Source organism: Mus caroli, chromosome 13 (assembly GCF_900094665.2).
Source record: "Mus caroli chromosome 13, CAROLI_EIJ_v1.1, whole genome shotgun sequence".
Lineage (NCBI taxonomy): Eukaryota > Metazoa > Chordata > Mammalia > Rodentia > Muridae > Mus > Mus caroli.
The window spans coordinates 5,386,851-5,408,673 of record NC_034582.1 but is presented as its reverse complement, the minus strand read 5'-3'; the positions used below and the strand labels follow the sequence as shown (position 1 = coordinate 5,408,673).

The following is a 21,823-nucleotide window of genomic DNA, read 5'->3' as shown; positions in this document are numbered from 1 at the left end:
AGCCCTGGCTGTCCTGGAACTCACTTTGTAGACCAGGCTGGCCTCGAACTCAGAAATCCGCCTGCCTCTGCCTCCCGAGTGCTGGGATCAAAGGCGTGCGCCACCACGCCCGACTGAATATTTTCTTTAGTAATAGCAATAATAATCCTAATTTTGTACGTGTATTCTATTAATAGCCTTGTACAGTCTAAAATCACTATTTAAATAAAGTATATTCGTTTTACTAAATGATATGTAAGTTAGAAAAGCATGACTATGTTTGGCCACAGATGTAAGAAAGAGGACATTTTATGCATGGTGTGCCCTGTGGATAATCTTCCCTATTTGTCTCTTTAGCTTCTGGAGATCAGACTGCTCACATCTGGAGATACGTGGTACAGCTTCCAACACCTCAGCCTGTTGCCGACACTAGTGTAAGCATGTTTAGTCACTCTGACAGTTCTCTGCTGGTCTATTCATGTAGGACTCTGGATGTTTTCAGATTTTAGAATAAGCTGATGGTATCTGGTGTGGTCCAATGTGGCTTAACTGACCTACGTTTTGAAAGATTAGTGTAGATGTGAACTGTGAATTTAGTCTTCCACCTTAGACAGATGGGGTGAAGAAAACAGAGCATAGCGAGAGATGGAGGAAGTCTGTCAGAGTGCTGGGTTCTCTAAACACCAGGAAATGGAACTGCCTGGCTATAACCATTCGTCTTCTTTTGGATAGAGGAACAGGATCTGAAAGTGTTTAGGGATAAAGAGATAGTTCCTCCTGTCTGGCTTAGTCCTGAGGCTGCTTTGTCCTCATTTTGAAAGGGCTGGCTTCTTGGTTTTCATCTTCCATGCCTTTCTGTTTTATTTTCCTCTTTCTTTCTTTCTTTCTTTCTTTCTTTCTTTCTTTCTTTCTTTCTTTCTTTCTTTCTTTCTTTCTTCTTTTTTTTTCTTTGAGACAGGGTTTCTCAGTATAGCCCTGGCTGTCCTGGAACTCACTCTGTAGACCAGGCTGGCCTCGAACTCAGAAATCCGCCTGCTTCTGCCTCCCAAGTGCTGGGATTAAAGGTGTGGTACCCCCCCGCCCCCCCAGGCTTGTTTGTTTCTTCTTAAGAGACGAGGTTACTTTGTAGCCCAGCCCAAGCAAGCCTTGAATTTGCATTTTTCCCCAGCCTCTTCAGAGCTAGGATTAGGAGCCTGTGCCCATCTGTCTGGCCTCGCTTTGGTTTGGGGAAAGGGCAGGATGCTACAGCCCGTGCCACAGCTGGTCACTGGTGAAGAGATTGTCTTAGTGGATCTAAAGGTAAAGAATGGAGCCCAAGAGCATTGCTGTTGAGTCTTAGATCTAATGAAGTTTGCTTTGCTGGACTAGGGGTTTGTTTGGAACCTGCTGTCCTTCCATTCTTTTCTTTTGCTCTCATGGTGTTATATTTTATATATCTTGTTTGTTTTTTGTGGGCTATAGATAAATATGAATTTTCCCTAGGCATGAATTGTGCCTTGATTCTCACACAGACTTCCCAATCTGAATGGTATTGTGTTAAGAATGTACGCTAGACTTAGTGTTAATGTTTGAATGTATTGCTGTTTTGGGATAGAATAAACATTTTTCAGTGTAAAAAAGCTCCGTAATTTGGAGGCACAGGGTTAGAATGTTATGGATGACGTCTTAGTTAGGGTTTCTATTGCTGTGAAGAGACACCATGACCATGGCAACTTATATAAATCATTTAATTGGGGCTGGCTTATAGTTCCAGAGGTTTAGTCCATTATCGTCATGGTGGGATGCATACTGGAGAAGGAGCTCAGAGCTCTACATTTTGGTTTTTCGAGACAGGGTTTCTCTGTGTAGCCCTGGCTTTCCTGGAACTCACTCTATAGNCCAGGCTGGCCTCGAACTCAGAAATCCGCCTGCCTCTGCCTCCTGAGTGCTGGGATTAAAGGCGTGTGCCACCACACCTGGCATTACATTTTTTTATTTTTTTTTATTTTTTATTTTTTTGGTTTTTTGAGACAGGGTTTCTCTGTGTAGCCCTGGCTGTCCTGGAACTCACTCTGTAGACCAGGCTGGCCTCGAACTCAGAAATCCGCCTGCCTCTGCCTCCCAAGTGCTGGGATTAAAGGCGTGCGCCACCACCGCCCGGCTACATTTTTTTAAAAAAGATTTATTTATTTATTATATGTAAGTACACTGTAGCTGTCTTCAGACACACCACAAGAGGGCATCAGATCTCATTATGAATGGTTGTGAGCTATCATGTGGTTGCTGGGATTTGAACTCATGACCTTCAGAAGAGCAGTCGGCACTCTTAACCACTGAGCCATCTCTCTAGCCTGAGTTCTACATCTTGATCCACAGGCAGTTGGAAGTGACTGGCTTCAGCTTCTAAGACCTCAAAGCCCACTCACCTCCACAGTGACACACTTCCTCCAACAAGGCCACACCCCCTAATAGTGCCAACCCTACAGGCCAAGCATTCAAACACATGAGTCTGTGGGGTGCCATTCCTATTCAAACCACAATTGGGCATTTGTGTCACTCCAAAATTTGTATGCTAAAGTGGCTTTAATTAGAGGCAGTATCTTTAAGAAAGTAGTTCAGGTTAAATGAAACGATAGTGAGGGCCCTGGTCTGATAATCTTAGTGTTATTAAGACATCAGAGACCCTGCTTTCTTTTCTCCCCATTATGTGAAAGGCCAACTTGTTGCCAGGCAGGAAAAGATCTTAATCAGAAAGCAAACTTGTTGGTACCTTTATCATGGACTTCTGCTCTCCCAAATTAACTTATGTCATTTCACCTTCTAAAACATGAGGTTTAGTATTTTTTGAGCCTTGTGTTTTAATGTGATCTCTGCAGTGGAAAAGATCCTGAATAAGGCCCAAACCATGTACATGATCTTAACTCTGTGTGTTGCTTATCTGAGGAGCTGAGGAGGTAGCTCCATCTGAGGTATTTTATTTTTTACTTTTATTTATTTTTTCCCCTCAGTGAAAGCACTGGGGAACTGTTATGCAGCATCCAAGAGAGAGACCCGCTGAGTTTTCCTATGGCTCACCATTGAGCATAGTTACGTGGGAAGTGCAAGACAGACAAGACAGTGTGTCAGGTGTCACATACAACATTCTTTGTTGAAGCTATGTTCGGTACCTAGCCAAAGAGATCCTTGTCCAAGGAGCCATCCAGAACTGTGCAGCAGGCCAGGTATAGGGGCTGTAAGACTTCTCTGGTGCAGGTGTGGGAGCTGAGAAGCCTCATGACAAAGAACCAGGCCTGTCTGAACAGTTCTACCAGAAACAGCTCAGGGCTCCAGTGTTACTGCATCGTTCCCAACAGGCTTTTCCGGTGATTGTAGCTGCCTTCCTGTCTTGATATGTTTATATGCTGGGAGTCATTATTCTCTTGGCCAGCACAGCCTGGGAATGAAGCTCTCACTGATGCAGAAGGGAGCCAGTTTTACCAGTCTTTAACCTTTTCACACTTTTTCAGGCTCCCCATTTTTTAGCTAGTTGAGTCTTATCTAGTGGCAGCCCATTATGGCTCCCTTTTCATGATTCACCAGGAGTCCTCTTTCTAGAGTAATGGATATGCTGATATGTCAGTGGCTCCCTTTGCTTTGGAGAAAGAGTTCTTTCTTTGCAGGGCTTCCCTTGTCCTCCTGCTGTTTCCTTTCGAAACAGCTTCACTGTTTAACTCTTGAGTGCCCTTGAAATTATGGTAGCCCTGCCTCATCCTCCAAAGTACAGGGGTTATAGGCATGAGTTATTATATGCTTGGACTAGAGGGTCTGATTTGGTTTCCCTTCGTAAGCCTTTCGAGGATTAGTTTTTTATACTCTTTCTGTACTCTGGCCCATACTGAATGAACACAGCTATGCTTAGAGCTTTATAGTTATCACATTCTTTCTTCTGCTAGGCTGTACCTGTTTTCCCCAAGCTCCCCTTCCTTCACCTGTCACTCACGTGTGGCTTCCTAGAAGAGTTACACTACCCTGTGTACTGTCATGCACCCTGCAGTCTTAGCAGATGTTAGCGTAGTCTGGTAATTCCTTGTTCTGTCAGTAGAGTTCTACTTCCTGTTCTTGATGGGTTCTGCAGTGCTTCTCTTTCCTCAGAACAGCTCTAACACCAGCACACGTTTGTCGCAGCGCCCTCCCAGAACTATCACCCCACTGACACCAACATCTTAGCAGTGTCTGTGAAAGTTCACTCTTTCCCTCCTGAGTCCCACTTGTCTAGCTTAGTGTCCCCGCAACTCTGCTTGTCCTCAGTGCTGCCTTCACGGTTGCTCGTCCAGTAGACACTGAAGCTGCTAGAAGGGAGATTCTAACAGCCTTTCTTCCTGTTTCTTCCTTCCCTTAAATCTTGTTGGGTGGTTCTCCGATGCTCTACCCACTGGTGTGTGTGTGTGCTGCCTAACTGTTGTTTCCTGTACTAGTCCAGTTGGTCTCATTCAGCATCTGTGACTTTAAGGACCAGCTGTTACTGTAGGTCTCAATTTGCATCCTGAATTTACTCATAACTCTAGACTTCAGTTGTCATCTAATCAATACCTTGCTTGGATGTCCTGTATCTGCTATTGGGTTTTGGATATACCCTAACCTGTTGCTCTTATCCTGTTGCTCATTTCAGCTGTGCTGTCACCAGTCACTCAGGAGTTTGGACCGTAGACTTTAAATTGTCTTCAGTGTGTGTGTGTTCCATGTGTGTGTGTATATATATATATATATCTGTTGACAAATTCTGAAGCATTCCTGAGAGGATGTAAGTCAGTCTTATTACTACTACCCACACCTGGACTTCTCTTCCCTGTAGGTTTATTTCCCTGGTTTTTCCTGGAATTAGTGGCTTCAGCATCAATTTGTGTTACCATAGTCTGTAGACTGGAAGTCTAAGAACAAGGTAGCAAGGGTTGGTTTATTCTAAGACCTCTGTCCTTGCCTAGCAGGTGGTTACTTTGTCATTGTGCCCTCGAATGATCTTTCTTTGTATGTATCTCTACAGTAATTTTTTACTGCAGTACATCAGTCATGGTAGACTGGGCCCTACACTCAACCCAATTTTAATTGCCTCTTAAGGGCCTTTTTTTTTTTTTTTTTTTTTTTTTTTACTAGGGTCACATTCTGAGGTCTTGCAGTTGGGGCTTTGGCATGTGAGTGTGTGGTGGGTGACACAGTTCAGTGCATAGCAGCCTCCTCTCATTTTCCTGTGTTTAATTCAGGTAACATGTCTCTGCTCAGAAGTGAGGATTTTTCTACCACATGCAGAGTAGAGCAGAGTCCTTTCCATGGCCTACCAGGTTTTCCATACCACCTGCTACATTGCCCCTCACACAAGCAAGCCCAGTTATATAGCAGAGTAGAAAGACTTTCTATTTGTTTTTCTGCGTGGAAGGATATTCCTTCACTGTCTGCATACCTTTCTCCTTTCTTTTCCATAATGGGACTCAGTTGTTGTTAGTCTTCAGTAATTCTGTGTAAGACTGCAGCCCTTCGGCTGTCTGTATCTCCTGCTCCCTTTCTTATTCTCTTCAAAGTACTCACCCCCACCTGATTGCATGCGCAGCACGTTCCATACCATGGAGGGCAGGTGACACGGATGACATACTTTCTTGTGGATTTTGTTCATGAGATATATGCTCAGCCTAGTATGTATACACATGACATTCATTCTTACATTAGCCACTATGTGTATGTTTTGTGAGTATGTGTAGTGCCTCTCTCCTGTAAGGTCAGGAGCTTTGCCAGTTGTATTTATGCCAGCTTTATATCATTTAGAGTAAGCATCATCTTAGGCATGACAGGTGTCCTCTATCTTCTCTGCCGTATAAATAGCATGACAGTTTAATCAATATTTATTGAGTGAATAAACATTTCCTTGAAGAGCTGGACTATAGACTGCTGTTACATTTTCATGTTATCTGGCTTTTAACAAAAGATTTAATTAATACAGGAAAAATCAAGTGATCTCTCATTGTTAGAACAATGGAATTGTAAGTTATTATAATTTAGGAGTTTTTTAAAAAGTGTTTTAAATGGTCTCCAAGGAATCAAAATGCATTTTGTATTGTGAAATATTACTGAATTTTAATGTATTTTTAAATTTTCATACTGTATTTCTAATAAGTGGTAAAAATAGAAAATGTTGAAAATTGCTTTATTTGCTATTTTATTGATTAGTGAAAGTGAATTTTAATTCTTTTGGTGCCATAGTGGCTTTAGCATTTTTCAGGGTATTATAACTAAGACTTTTATAGCTAAGACTCAACATTGAGAAAGCATTCCTTAAGCATTAGTTACATATCTGATACTATGCTTATATTGACCCTAATGGTGACTAAATTTAGAAAGATAAATGGTGTAGCCTTTTCAGAAAAAACTAAAGAGTCCTATAAAGTCTTTTTCTCTGATTTTTACCCTTAGCAACAAATTTCTGGTGAAGATGAAATAGAATGCTCTGATAAAGATGAGCCTGACATTGATGGAGACGTGTCCAGTGACTGTCCTACTGTCCGAGTCCCACTGACATCTCTCAAAAGCCACCAGGGTGTGGTTATTGCTGCTGACTGGCTGGTTGGTGGGAAACAAGTGGTGACAGCCTCATGGGACAGAACTGCCAACCTGTATGATGTGGAGACATCTGAACTTGTTCACTCTCTGACAGGTATCTTGCTGGGAACATCTCAGATTCTTCCTAGTTGGGCTGTTTTTATGTGTGAGTTTATAAATTACTTCCAGGCTAGGACCCTTCTTTAGTGCTCTTGACTCTAAGGTTGCCGTTCTTGGTGATCCTTTCTGATTGATTACTAGAACTCTTTATAGTTAAATGCATTTTACCTTCAGGAGATTAACTGTAGCATTAGTATTTCAGTGTTTGAAGTATGGTTGTTGTATTGGTATTCTGTCTCTCTTTGACACCCCCCACCCCCAATCACCCCTTTTAAATAAACTTAAGTAACAGGCAGGAGTCTCTTACCTCGATGTTTCCTTGTCAGGCCTTGTATGTCAGCGGTGGCTGCTCCTCAGCTGCGGGTGTCTACCTGGTTGAAGTGAAGGTGCAGCTTAGGCAAGGTCTCTGGGACGTGGAGTTGCTCTTCCATGTTCACTGGTTCCTGGGAAGAACCCACCCAGGTTCTTGTACCCATGTGGCTGGGGCTGTATTGTATCTTCAGGAGATGAACTGTAACTTGTAGTATTTCCATATTGGAAGAATGATTGTTTTACTGGTATTCTGTTTCTCTTTGACAATCCACCCTCCTCCCACCCCCCGCCCCTTTTCAATAAACTTAAATAACAGACAGGAGTCTATTAATCCTATGTTTCCTTGTTAGGCTTTCTATGTCTGTGGTGGCTGCTCCTCCGCTGTGGGTGTCTACTTGTAGTGGTGAGTTAGGTATGTTCTGGGCATCCAGGAGGCCTAGGAAAGGCCCCTTCCCCTAGCAGGATGCTGGCTTCCAGGCCAGCAGGAGCATGCCTTTGTTGCCCTGGCTTCTCTAGCTTCTGGGTGGACTTTGGCCTTTTGAATGGTTCTAGCTGTTTAGACCAGCCACTGAGAACAGCCTTTCTTTTGATTAACACAAAGTTGACTGATTTAGGGACCTTAGTTACATGTGTTATTTTCTTTAGTCTAGTATATATTCCATTAATAGACAGATATATTTACAGGTTTTGCCCAGATGCAAGACAGGATGTTCTAACGGCCCATAAAATTACACCATTAGCAGCTATTCTTGTTGCAGTCAGCCTGTTAGTTTTTCTGGCCCTCTAGCTGTTAAGACCAGAAATTGAGTTATAATGTATCTAGTTCCCTACTCTTTTATGTAGATAGCCGAAGGGACTTCAGGCACCTGAGGAGATAGCCTTCCATACCACTTAGGTAATCCCCTAAGTTTACTTTTCCATCTGATATTTAGTGGTGACTGTAAAGATGACGGATGTTTTTGACTCTTGTGTTTTTATAAAAGCTTCCCTCTCACTGTGTGTCTACAGGTGGATGACCCTGTGTTTTTGTTGTATTTGGTTGTAGGGCATGACCAGGAGCTAACACATTGTTGTACTCACCCCACCCAGCGGCTCGTGGTGACCTCCTCCCGTGACACAACTTTCCGACTCTGGGATTTCAGGGACCCTTCCATCCACTCCGTGAATGTTTTCCAAGGACACACGGAGTGAGTTACAGTTCTTTAGAGATCTTAACTATGTATGAAAAAAGTTTTGTAGGTTGCCATTGAAACTTTAATCTTAATTTCTACCATTTGAAATTTATCTCTTTTTTCATAATGGTCGCTCTGTCTCTAAACATTTTGGTATGTATTTCCAAAGGCGTAGAAGAAGACCAAAAGAAAGCTCTGATAGTCTTTCAAGAAAGGGAATGGGATTAAATGTGGCAGGGGCTGGGGGTGGGTGGCTCCCTCAGGGAAGAGTCAGGAAGCACCTCGGGCATGCTCAGTGGGGGCATAACCTTCGGGCATGCTCAGTGGGGGCATAACCTTCGGGCATGCTCAGTGGGGGCATAATCCTCGGGCATGCTCAGTGGGGGCATAATCCTGGGCATGCTCAGTGGGAGCATAATCCTCGGGCATGCTCAGTGGGGGCATAACCTTCGGGCATGCTCAGTGGGAGCATAATCCTCGGGCATGCTCAGTGGGAGCATAATCCTCGGGCATGCTCAGTGGGAGCATAATCCTCGGGCATGCTCAGTGGGAGCATAATCCTTGGTGTCTGTTAACCGGCCCAGTGTAAGCTCTTCACAGCTTACTCACAAATTAGTGTAATATGTCTTTAAAGTTCATTGATTAGCAATTAGGTTAATTTAGACTAGCAAACAAAGTATTGGGTTTAATAATGACATTGCCATACCCATGTGTCACACTTTCTCAGATGTTCCCCTTTCCCCATCTGGCTCCCTTGCTTCTCCCAGCCTGCCTCCATATGCTTTCCTCTCATGCATACCCCAGCAGTCCCTCTGTTTCCCACCTCCTTTATGATCTCCATCCCAGCCCCTCTCATGGCTCCTGGAACAGCCGTGGATACACCGAGAGGAAGTTTCTAGAGCTGCGTGTGCACACACATGCATACACGGATCATCAGTCTAGTCTGTGTCCCTCTTACTTCTGTCAAGCAAGTTAAGCTAAGCATGAGGCTGCCTCAACTTACTTCTCCCACAAACGTATAGTCTTTGGTCTTTTCAATAAACAAGGAGATTGTTTATCTATCTCCTCATGACACAGCTAAGGTAATGTCTGCCAGGTTTCTCCCTGGAAAATTATGTCTTCCAGTTTGGAGCTACTAAAGTGACACTTTGAGATATGTGGCTATCTTTTTCCCAGCAGCCTTTAATCAAGTGAGTCTAACATTGATGATCTGTGCCAACTGATTACAAGAGGGTTGTGCCAGGATCAGGTTTCCCAGTCTGCCATTCTTCTCACCCTCACTGGCCAGCATTTCTGGATATGCTTGTCATTTTGATTGTTATCGTCCTTTATTGTCATTTTAATTTGGGTTCCTGATGCCACTGAACCTTCTACGTGTTCCCTGGTCTCTAGACATTGCTGTCCTTTTCCTATGGTAGGATGATGCCTTAGGCTGGAAAATAGCACTGCATCTGACTCAGTTGGTTCTGCTACCTGCACTGGAGCAAGCAAAATCTATCAGAGATGGGAGCTGGGCCAAGAAGAGAGTTTTGTTTTCAGAGCAAGCCAGTTGTACTGTGGGTAGAGTGGAGCAGATGGAGGTCACAGGGAGACTGGCTAACTTGTCCTTAGCCATGCTTGCAAGGACGGGATAGAAGTTGTGAGGAACCGGTACAGGCTGGAGCATTGTGTCCAGATAAAGGTCCAGACACAGCCAGCCAGGATTTTATAAGTTCTTGGTGTGCTTGGCCAGATGGAGTCAGAACTCACAGGTTGGATTTGAGGTTGCCAGGTCTTGGCAGGTATCATCTTCATTCAGGAGAAAGTAAGCCATGAGAAGCCACCATGAGGCTGCCTGGCTTCAGTGAAGTTTAATTCTCAGGGAGTGAAATAAGTCAGTCTCTCCTGGTGTCTTCAGCTTGCCTTGTGGTGGTGAATTTTAAAGACTTAAAATTCACACTCTAGTTATTTGAAACATTTTTATTTGTTTCATGCTTTGAGAGGAGAATATATTTGCATTATTGGTAACTGATGGAGGTACGTGTTACAGCTTTTAAGGTCTTGCTATTACATGAAATAGTTGTTTTAGCAATATGAGGACCATGACTGGTTGTGAGACACCCCCCCCTCCCCCAACTACCTTTTTTGAGTCAAGGTCTTACAATGTAGCTGTTGTTGTCCAGAAACTGACTATATAGACTAGATTAACCTGGAACTCCTCCTGCACTGGTTAAAGGCATGTGCTACCACATCTGGCCTAAGGAACATACATTTATCTATCTATCTATCTATCTATCTATCTATCTATCTATCTATCTATCTATCTATCTATCTATCCATCCATCCATAACCTTTTATCGATTCTTTGTGAGTTTCACATCATGCACCCCAATCCCACTTGTCTCTTCATCCCTTGATATTTGCCCTCCACCCTTGCAACCCCCTCAAAAGAAGAAATGAATCCAAAACAAAACATAAAAATGAAATCTTGTCATGGAAGCTATAATGTGACCCACAGTGTACTCTTTTGTCCACAGACCCGTACTTGCAAATGTTAATTACAATGAGTCATTGGTCTGTTTTGAGGCCCCTGGCTTCTGCTACACTATCAATACCAGATCCTCACTAGGACTGCTCTCAAATATCCTGTTGTTTCCCTGTGTCATGGAGATCTTGCAGCTTTGAATCTGCAGGACTGACTTCTTCACACCATTCAGTTGTTTGTAGATGAGATAGGTGTTGGGGCAAGTCAACTCAAAGCTCTGGAACTGGGCCTGGGTGGTAGCTAAGTTGGTCTCCTGCACCCATACCACCAGGACAAACTTTCCAGCCCTGCCTTGGGCTAGCTCACCCAATACCACAGTTGGCAAGGGAAAGAGCCCCCCCAACATCCCCCCCCCCCCAACCCCAGGCACACACCTTGAGACAGGATCTCTTTACGTAGCTCTGGTTGTCCTGGAACTCACTTTGTAGATTAGTCTGAACTCAAGCTCAAAGATCTCTCTCTTACTGAGTGTGTCTGAGTTAAGGCTTAGAGTAAATGTCTCTAATTCACATGAGCCTTCTCTCCCACCCAGCTTTTCTGAGATATAGGATAGTAGTTAGATTGGCTGTAACCACAGGATAAGTGGAAGTTTTAACGAGAGTAAAATACATGAATCAGACTGCTCTAACCATTTACTTTTTTCTCTTTTCTTATTGATTAGTCATGAGTTAGCATATCACATTGATGTGTATCTCTAAAAAGCATCAAAATGTTTTTTCTTTGGTACTAATTTCCTTGCTTTATCAAAAAGGATAAATTTACAATTTTTCAAGCCTTTCTGGATTGACAGGAGTTGGCTGGATTCTTTTGCTTCTAAATTTTGTGTAGTTGGCTCAGTGGTCAAGAGCCTTGGGCGCTCTATGAGCACACAGGTCTGATTTTAGTACCTATGTCTTAGCTCACAACAGTCTATAACTCTAGATCTAGGGGATCCAAAGCCCTCTTCTGGCCTCCTCAGTACAAGGCACACAAGTGATGGACAGACATGCACACAGGAAAAACACCCATACACATAAAATTAAAAGAAAACGATGTTTTAAAAAAAAAAGAGTAGCTGAGTTTAAAAAGTACCCTCTGGCCTTTCTCATGTAGGTTTAGGACTTGGTCAGCAGATGGGGCTGTAGATATCTTTATTGAACACAAAATATTTCTAGTAATGATCAGTAAGCTTTTAGAAACGCTTCACATTTAGAAAAACAGGAAATGAGACAGTTCACGTGGTTTTATCTGAGGAGTCGTCATAGTGACTGTTGACTTCCATCTTTGTCATGGATTCCGGAAGCTTGAGCCTATACAACCAAATAGCAGGTAGTAAATGCATGTAGATGTGCATCTCTGATCCATAAAGGGCATGCTTTTAGTAAAAGCAAACTCGATTTAACTCTTCATTAAGAACAGAAGAACGGCCAGGGTCTGCAGTGTGGGTCCTCTTTCATCATTTAGTCTGCTGTTCTGAACATGATCTAAGAAAATGAGCCCTGGCCTTCCTGCTTCATCACTCTGGTGTGTTCACAGAGTTCTGCAGGCTCTGCAGGCTCTGCTGCAGTGGGCTGTACCATTCCCCGATGCCCTGTTTTGGAAGATCCTCTGAATGAGTACATGGTAAGGGGCTTTTCACAGTGCGGTCTTCTAGTCTAACAAAGATGATTTTCTGGAGTCTTTTCATTAAGTTCAAAAGTCAGATTCTTATCTCTTATGTTTGCTGTTCTTACTGCTGTCGCTCTAAAAGGTTGACTGTAAGAAGGCTGTTTAGTGAATCTTTGTTTAGAGAGAGACAGTATTTCTACAGAAGCCTTTCTTGCATATTTCATACATGATATGCAACTTTTTTGAAAATTGTATTTTAAGGTATGTTCTTATGGGAATTCAGCATAAATTCTTTTAGTTAAAGAACCAATGCCTTTAATGTGAACAGTTAACAGTTGTCCAGTTAATCTGAATTTCTGTATATTGGGTTTTCTTAAGGCAGGGTATAGTTATATAAGCATCAAGATTGTCAGCTCAATTTTGTGATCCAATTTCTCAAGGAATTGAGAGAGGTTTTTTTTTTTTTTTTCTTTTCATTTTCTCTTTCTGTTATCTCTCTACTTGACTTGGCTGCCTTTTTGAAAAACTAGGGATTTGAGATATAATGCTTCACTATAAGATAAAAAACTGTTCTATCATTATGTTTGCTGGGTACAGACAGAACTCCTTGATGTCAGCTGGTTCAAGGCTTTTACTTTTAACATGTTTTTGATGTGTTGCATTGATTTTCATCCTGTATCTCTTCATTATAATAGGAAGTCGTCTACCATTGTAGTATTTGTTGAATGTAAAGGTGTATTTGTTACTGGATCAGTCTTTAGTAGCTCTGTGTATCCCAGTTTATCTAAAGAATAATTTTAGTTACTCTATATAGCATTGCTTTACTAGTAACAGAAATGCAAAGCTGATCCTTGCTTTTGGAAAAATAGATGATTACTTTGGAAAATTTGGACTTTCAGCTAGTGACTGAAATAATTGTTTTCCCTGAATTTCTATCTAAGATATCAAGAGCTGGCATGAAAATTCAGTGCTTTTCTTCTAAATTTGCCCATTCGTATAATAATTTAGTTCTTACCCGGTAGTGGAATTTAGTAGCCCAAGTATGTACTTCCCAAGCCAGTGCTTCCCCTCTTCATCCTGCACCCTCTTCTTAAGCTGGTCGCCCCAGATCAAGAAGATCTTGAACTATATGTAGTGCGGATGATACATACATGTGCCAGGATCTCTTACATTTATGGAGGTTGTTAGGTTAAACCCACTTACTGTTCTTTGAAATAGCTGACTATCTGACTTCTTATAAATAATCGGAGGCCCCAGCTCCAGGCTCAGATTCATCCTCTTGGTACCACTGTCTTGTTTACATGCTTGGCATTTTTCCTTTCCTCTCCACTATCCCAATTCCTCATGTTCCGAACCTCCCCTCCCTCCCCTCCTTCCCCCCTCCCTTTGTTTTGTTTCAATGACTATGAGAAGGAATTGACAGTTGAGGCAGTCACTGGTCATTAAACTTCCTCCATGGGTGGCCAATGACTAGTTTATACCCGACTGACAATTTGTTTACAAGTGTGAATAAACTTTGGCATTGAGAGCAGTCTGAAATTAGCTCAGCATGGATGAGTATTTGAGAAGAGAAGGCTTTTTGTTTCTTTTTGGTGTTTTCTTATACACAACTGTAGCTTTATTTTCAGTGTGAGCTTTGGCGATTTCTTCTAAGGAAACTGAACTGCATCTAACAAAACAAAAATTATCTTAAAATCATAATGATTATTTTGAGGTTATGAAATTTTTGTATGCCTTTATTGGCAAGTATCTTGTGGGTGGGAGGTAGTTACTACGAAATACTTAATTCTAGATAGACTCAGCAATGTAGAAGTAGCTTGTATTATAGCAACAGCTTTCTTTCTTTCTCTCTCTCTTTTTCTCTCCCGCTTTTAAGAAGGCATATTTGGAAAATGACATTTTTACCTAGATGGCAGTCTATTTTAATTAGAACTGCATTTTGTTCTTTGTCAGAGTCAGCCTGTGGGAATCACTGGGTTATAGGCTAGGGAGAAGTGGGAAGCTTTCTGCTGTCAAGTTGCCTCATGATGGAGATTTTAGAGGATGGTACTTATTTTTTATTTTAATTATTAATTTATTTGTATAAAATTTGTTTTCGTTTTTTGTTTTGTTTTTTTTTTTGGAAACAAAGTTTCATGGCACCCCTCTCTCCCTTAATAACTACACTTAAACCATGGTAAAATCTTTTTTATTTTAACTTGGGCTCTCGTTGACCTGAATGTATAGCTGAGGAGAGGCCTGAACTGTGCTGGGATTCCAGGTGAGCACCATAATAGCCAACTTGTACTTAGCTTTAAAATGTGCTTTACTGCTGGAGACCACCTTGACACTCCTGTGTGAGGAGGACGTAGTTTGGAATCATAGGTACCAGTGAGTAATACTTTCTAGGGACAGTATAGCTCCAGAAAGGACCGAGAAATAAAGTGATCTGTAAGATTACAGTGTCCTCAAAATCACACCTGAGTTTTCCTTAGGGGTTCGGCCCTTAAGAGACTATCTATGTGCCAGCTGATGGTCCTAACCTGTGCACACACTTGTAGCACTGGCTAGACTTTGAGCTAAGAACAAATAAACAAACAAACATGAGCTTGGGGGGAAATGGTAAATAAGGGTTAGGGAAGGAATTGGAGGGGAGGGAATGGTGAATAGACTTGATTAAAACACGTTCTTTGTATGAAATTCTCAAGCAGTAAAAATAAAAATGGATTAATCAAGGCAGAAAATAGCTAAGGGCTAATAGGCTCATGGGAAGGTATGAACTCCTGTTTTAGGTTTTCCTTGATTTTTAAGTTTTTATTTTGGTTCAGGGACTGGCCGGTCATAAACTAGCTGAGGATGGCCTGGAACTTCTGGTCCTGTTGTCTCCACCATCTGAGAGTTGGCTACTATTACTATGCCCAGTGTGTTTCTGAGGATGAAACCGAGCTAGGGCTTTGTACTTGCTACTGACAAGTACTCTTCCAACTGCACTATATCCTTCGTCCATTTTCTCAGTCTAACTATTAGCTTACCCAGGTTGTACGAGCTCACAGAGAAGCATAGTGGACAGTTGGCAGAAGTAGCGCCTACCTGCACTGCTTTGTGCTCTTGTGGAGTGAGTGCGGTTTTTATTTATTTATTTATTTATTTATTTATTTATTTATTTATTTATTTTTGTTTGTTTATTTATTTATTATATGTAAGTACACTGTAGCTGTCTTCAGACACTCCAGAAGAGGGCATCAGAATTCGTTACAGATGGTTATGAGCCACCATGTGGTTGCTGGGATTTGAACTCAGGACCTTTGGAAGAACAGTTGGTGCTCTTAATCGCTGAGCCATCTCACCAGCCCGCGTTTGTTTTTTTAACTTAACTATGAATAAGTGACCAATATATTAGACACATAGTTGCTGTATAAGCTTGTGGTGGACACTGAATTTACAGTTGTTTTGGAGTGCTGTGGATACCATTCTGCAGGTGTGTCTGGGTTAATGGGCAAGTCAGCTTGTCTGTGCCAGCAGCTGTAAGAGCGCCTCACGTGTGCTCACTCTTACAGTTTGAGTAGATAGTATGTTAATCCAAGTGGCGCATCTTAAAGTTGCACCTTATTTGGAATATAGTTTTCAAAAGTAGGAGGGTTACTTAAGCTCATGCTGTGATCCTAGTACTTGGGAAACTACAGCAGGAGTATGTTGAGTTTGAGGCCAGCTTTGACAACACTGAAATCCTGTGTAACCAACTAAAGAAGTGGGCTGAGCTGTTCAGAAACCAATAAAAGCAAGTATCAGAAGGAAATAAGTGTATTTTCAGTGGATGATGAATCAATAGTTTTGTTGTGAGCCGTCACTAAAGTGGTGCAAAGAACAGCCATCAGGGTTTTACCACAAACTAGAAATGTTCTGACTCACTGAGGCAGATAGGAGATATATCCATATCCAAGGAGAGGCGGGATTTTTGTTTGCCTTTTTTTTTTTTTTTGGACAGAATTTCTCTGTATAGCTATGGCTGTCCTGGAACTTTGTAGACCAGGCTGCCCTCAAACTCAACAGAGATTCACCTCCTTCTTCCTGAGTGCTGAGATTAAAGGTGTGTGTAGGCAGAAACCACTTTGTACTGTGTAGAACCCACAGCATAGGAATGAAAGGAGCTGTCTAAGGTTCCAGCTTCTGGGGGAAGATGGTAGGGATATTAGTATTAAAAGCCAATACTGATGGACATCCAGTCACCTGATCAAACTTGTAACTTCCTTCCTGAGTCAGCTCCTGCCTAGATCCTCTGCTTTGCACAGGTGCTACAGGGTGCAGACACTGAGTAGTGGATCAGATATTAACTGCCATCTTTGGGGAGCCAGCTGTCCCACAAAAGTGAATTTCTCTATGACTTTCACTCCTCTACTATGTCATGTTTGAGTAAAGCAAGGGAGATACGGATACCCTGATGAATGCTGTTAATTTAATGTCGTTCCCACATTAAATGGACTGGTGCATTTTGAGTTTTGTATATCTACTTTGTCTTCTGTTTTGGCTTTTCTGAAGTCAGTTGTGGTTCTTTATGTTAATGTCTGTGGTGATTTGACTAGGAATAGCTACCTTAGGCTCATTTGAATGCTTAGTCATCAGGGAGTGGCACTGCTTGAGAAGGATTAGGAGGTGTGGCCTTGCTGGAGGAAGTGTGTCACTGGGGGTGGGCTTTGAGGTTTCAAAAGCCCAAGCCAGATCCCATGTCATCTCCCTTATGCTCTCTGTGGATCCGGATGTAGGAATTGTCTGCTACTTCTTAAGCATCATGTCTGCTTATGTGCTGCCATGCTTCCCACCATGCTGATAACAGACCATGCTGATAACCTCTGAACTGTGAGCCAGTCTCAATTAAATGTTTTCCTTTGGTCATGGTGCCAGTGGATCAGTGTCTAAAACAATGTCTAATGATACTTTTTTTTTCAGTCCTCATTTTCTCCATTTACTGCTCCTTATATGTATACTAAAAGCAATAAATGTGTGTGTGTGTGTATGTACCAGGGTGAAAAAATATTGGTGATCAAACTCTGACCCTCATATGGTAGGGAAACATTCTGCCACTGAACTGTTTCCCTGGCTGCTCCTAACATTTTTAAGGTAGTGTCTTAGGGTTTCCATTGCTGTGAAGAGACACCATGACCAAGGCAATTCTTACAAAGGCAACCATTTAATTGAGGCTGGCTTACAGATTCTTTGGCTTAGTCCCACTATCACCATAGCAGGAAACATGGCAGTGTCCAGGCAAACATGGTTCTGGAGAAGGAGCTGAGAGTTTTGCATCTTGGTCTGAAGGCAATCAGGAGAGACTCCTTCTGCAGGCAACCAGGAAGAGGCTTTCTTCTGCACTGGGTGGAGCGTGAGCATAGGACCTCAAAGCCCACCCTGACAAAACCACACCTCCTAATAGTGCTAGTTCCCAGGCCAAGCATATTCAAACAACCACAGATGACATATCAACATATGTCAATTCTGGGTAATAGCTTAAGGTACGTTCCTATAAAGCAAGGACTTGAATGTATGGGTGTTAAGTACTCCCTTTTGTGTTATAAAATGGGCCAAGAGCATACAGTTTTATACTGATGCTTAATCTAGAGAGCACTGAGATAGATGAGTATTGTTGCTTAGTCTAGAAAGCACCGAGATAGAGGAGTACTGTTGCTTAGTCTAGAGAGCACAGAGATGAGTACTGTTGCTTAGTCTAGAGAGCACAAGCAGAGTGCTGTTCTAGACCTGTGGGTTGACATTTCTACAGTAGTAAAATGATACAGATGATATCTTTTCTCCTGCTTGGTTAGTAAGTGCGAAGGGCCGTCGCCGTGCCTGCAGTGTTGAGGCCCTGAGGTAAAGCCTTGTATGCATTCAGAGCAGTAAGTAGAGACGGCTTCAGAAAGTAGGATAATTGGTTCATAGTAAAAGTGTCGTTTGCCTGATTTTGAAGGGAAGCTGTTTTATTGTAGGGTGTTAGAATTGTAGCTTTTCCAGTAACATTTACTGTGGGAAAGGTTTTGTAAAGTAAGGTGCTCTATTTGTGTTGGTATATATCTTTTCCAAGAAGAAGCTGATGTGAAACGCGTCACATATTACACAGCTGTGAAATCAATCTCACTAGGAGTGTGAAATGAATAGTTACTGGCAGTGAGGTGGGAAGTGAGGCTCGAGGCCAGCTGCCAGCATGGCTGTCGGGGGCTGGCAGTAGGGCTGCATCCTTGTCTCAGGCTTGTCTGGCACCAGTGACTTGACCTGCTCCTTTGGGGGCGGGGGATTGATTAGGCATGGGTTCTGCGAGGTTTGAGGAAGAGTGTAGAGAGGAAGCTAAAGGTTTGTTTACAGATTGAGGACTATGGGAAATGCCATAGAGCTGAGACTTGGTAGACCAGAGGGAGGCATCACGATGGCCTTGTTCCTGTCAGGCAGAGGCAGATGGAAATGCAGAATCTGGTGATTGAATGCTCTCTGTGGCTTTTGGTTCTGGAAGTCTCTTCAGGTAAACGGTGAAGGGAAGAAAGAAGTAAGCATCTGTGGCTGGGGAGCGTGGGGCATGTGCAGGTCACGGAGCATGAGGCCCATTGGCGAGGCAGGCGTGGGAGTGCCGAGCTGCTGAATTAGGTGTGGTTCCCAGGGGGACATACAGTCAGCCAGGCCAGGGGCATTAAGGAAGATTACAGATCTGTAGCTAACTGGGAGTCTACTAGAATGTAGTCTGGACTCTAGAACTTTTTAGGGAGAAACCAGTGGGACTGTGACTGCCATTCCCTACCAGTCAGCAGTGCTGGGCTCCTTGAAGGCCTATGTAATGCAGAGGATGGCATGGTGGCTATCTTTAGCAAGTTGATTGGCCTATAGGTGTCACTTATGTGATATCTGAACCTTAGCTTAAGAGTATGTGTTAACCTCAGCTTGATGAAGATGAGTAGGCCATGAGTTTTCCCATTGCAGAGCTTCAGTCAGCTCCCTTCCCTGTTCCTGTGGCAGCTACATCTGATGGTGGGTGGTGGATGGAGACGCATTGTTTTTCTAGGTTGGAGAGCAGTTCTAGAAATTTCTTCCAGCAGTCTGATGTATGGTCGCACTAGGGCTGTTTGCCTATGGTGGTACTGTCATGATTATAAAGGATGGAGGGGTTTGATGTCTGTAGAGTGGTTGCCTCTCAAGTATTAGCCTTCCAGCAACCAGAAGTAGACAGGGAGAATTTTCCACATGCTGGGGTACTCAGCTGTTTTCTTGGTTTGCTCTCTTTAAAGAATTCCTATATGTTACTGAGTTGTGATAATAACTCATTCTGAACATTTTTTTGTGGGCTTGTCCTTTTGAAACAGTCTCACTTGTATGTAGCCTAGGCTGAACTGTACTTAATTATGTATCACAGGCTAGCTTCAAACTTTTGGTAACCCTCCTGCCCCATCTTTTGAATTATGGGACAAACTGCCATGCCTAATTTCATTCTGAACTTTAAAAATGTCCCTTTAAAAGTGACGTTTTATTTTCCATCTTTCTTCCTTGCCTAAGCATAGAACTCATGGGTCCTTCTTAACACCATCTTGTTATTTTCTTAGCCTTCTCAGTGAGAGGCAGAGTCAAATAAGTGTACCTTGCTTTAGGGTATTCCTTACAAATTTGTCGGTAGCATCTATTTCTGTCTGTGGGAAGTTGTAATAACTGTTCTATACATACATAGTGTGCATTCATATAGATAGACGCATTGTACTCTACCACCTCTGAGAGGTTTTCTCACGGTGTCTGCAGCTAATTTCTTCTTGTGGCTCAAGATGTAGCTAGCTGCTTTCAGCTCACACAGCTCAGTGTTGGATAGGTAGAAGTAACCCCGTCCTCAAGTTGGATTCATTTTGGTCAGCTTCCTTGTTTGGGGGACGAGGGCCTTTCTCAGGCCCGGGAGCAGTCACTGCTGACCCAGGACTGGGAGCAAGTACCCACCTGGCCACTCTGCCGTGTGGTGCCACTAGCGACTTGTGTTGATTCAAGCAGGAGTGATTTTTGTTTTTGTTGTTTGAGGTTTTTGCTCATCTATTAATATTTAAGAGTAAAGAAACTTACAGTATACTGTAGTGGCTTCACTTTCTCTCTTTCTAATGAATAAATCTTGTCTGCACTATATTAAGATGCTTATTTTGTGTCGTGTGCATGTGTATATGTGTGAGCATGAGAGGGTACTCCCGTGTGTCGGGAGGTCACCTTGACAGTCAGTTCTCTCCTTCCACCATTGGGTTCTGGGGATAGGCTTGGTGGCAAGCACCTTTTCACTTTCCAGCCATCTCATCGCCAAAGCATTATATTAGGTTAAAAGTTGTTATAAAATGTAATTTAGAATACTTCAAAAAAATAGAACCTCAAAATTTCTATATATAAAAATGATTTTATAATATCTGCTTTTGAGATGTTGGTTACTGTTAATTGACAGTCAGTATCTTGGGTCCAGAAAATAAGTGGAAAGTTAAATAGTTAAAAACCAAGGGAGGCCACTTCTCACCAAGTTCAAACAATACATTTATTGCCACTTTCTTTAAAATTACCAATATAATTACAAATATTCTAAATGACTTAAAAAAAAAGATTTATTTATTTATTTTTATTTATGAAAACACTGTTGCTGTCTTCAGACACACCAGAAAAGGGCACCAGATCCCATTACAGATAGTTGTGAGCCACTGTGTGGTTGCTGGGTATTGAACTCATAACTTCTGGAAGAGCAGCCAGTGCTCTTAGCTGCTGAACCATCTCACCAGCCCTCTAAACTACTTTAGAATAAAATAAAACACATGTTTTTTTTTAAGTCAGAAAGACCAGATTTCAAGAAACATCGGATTGACCCTTGATATTGGAAGAATGCCATTATAGTATGAATTTTTTTTTTTTTTTGCCGAGGAAGGTCACTTTTCACTAAGTTTAAACAATGTATTTGTTGCTAATTTCTTTAAAGTTATCAATATAGTTAAAATATTCTAAACTCAAAATGTTTTTAAGTCAGAAAGACAAGATTTCAAGAAAGCAAATAAGTGTTGACATTTGGTATTGCACGAATAATATTATTGTATGAAGCCTTTGGCTTTTTGTGACAGTTTCTCTGTGTAGCCCTGACTGTCCTGGAACTCACTCTGTAGACTAGGCTGGCCTCCAACTCATAGATTTGCCTGCCTCCACTTCCTGAGTGCTGGGATTAAAGGTGTGTACCACCACTGCCTGGCTTATTGTATGAAGCTTAGTATTTTAACTGTTTAGTAATAATTTAAAATAGATTTGTGTTCTTAAAGAGATGTTTGTGAGCTATCAGTTGTGTTCTGAGAACCAAGTCTGGGTCCCTGCAAGAGCAACAAGTTCTTTTAACTGCTGAGCCATCTCTCCAGCTCCATGTACATTTCTTTTAAAATAATTTTGAAATTATGATATAATTAAAATATATCATTTCCCCTCCTTTTTCCGCCAAATCTTCTTAGGTACCCTTCTTTGTTCTCCTTCAAATTCATGACCTATTTATTTACTTATCTTAAAGATTTATTTAATTATTACATGTAAGTACACTGTCGCTGTCTTCAGGCACACCAGAAGAGGGCATCAGATATCATTACGGATGGTT

General features: G+C 42.1%; 1 protein-coding gene across 4 annotated transcripts in view; it reads left to right on the top strand.

Annotated features, from left to right (window-relative positions):
- The window catches only part of Wdr37 (WD repeat domain 37), a 65,659-nt gene that overhangs the window by 31,813 nt on the left and 12,023 nt on the right, over nucleotides 1-21,823 (top strand). For all 4 annotated transcript variants that reach the window (XM_029468304.1, XM_029468303.1, XM_021180364.1 and 1 more), the window contains 3 exons: nucleotides 337-413; nucleotides 6,397-6,637; nucleotides 8,000-8,141. In XM_029468304.1, the coding sequence (XP_029324164.1) occupies nucleotides 337-413; nucleotides 6,397-6,637; nucleotides 8,000-8,141 (460 nt within the window). The remainder of the gene's footprint in view (nucleotides 1-336; nucleotides 414-6,396; nucleotides 6,638-7,999; nucleotides 8,142-21,823) is intronic.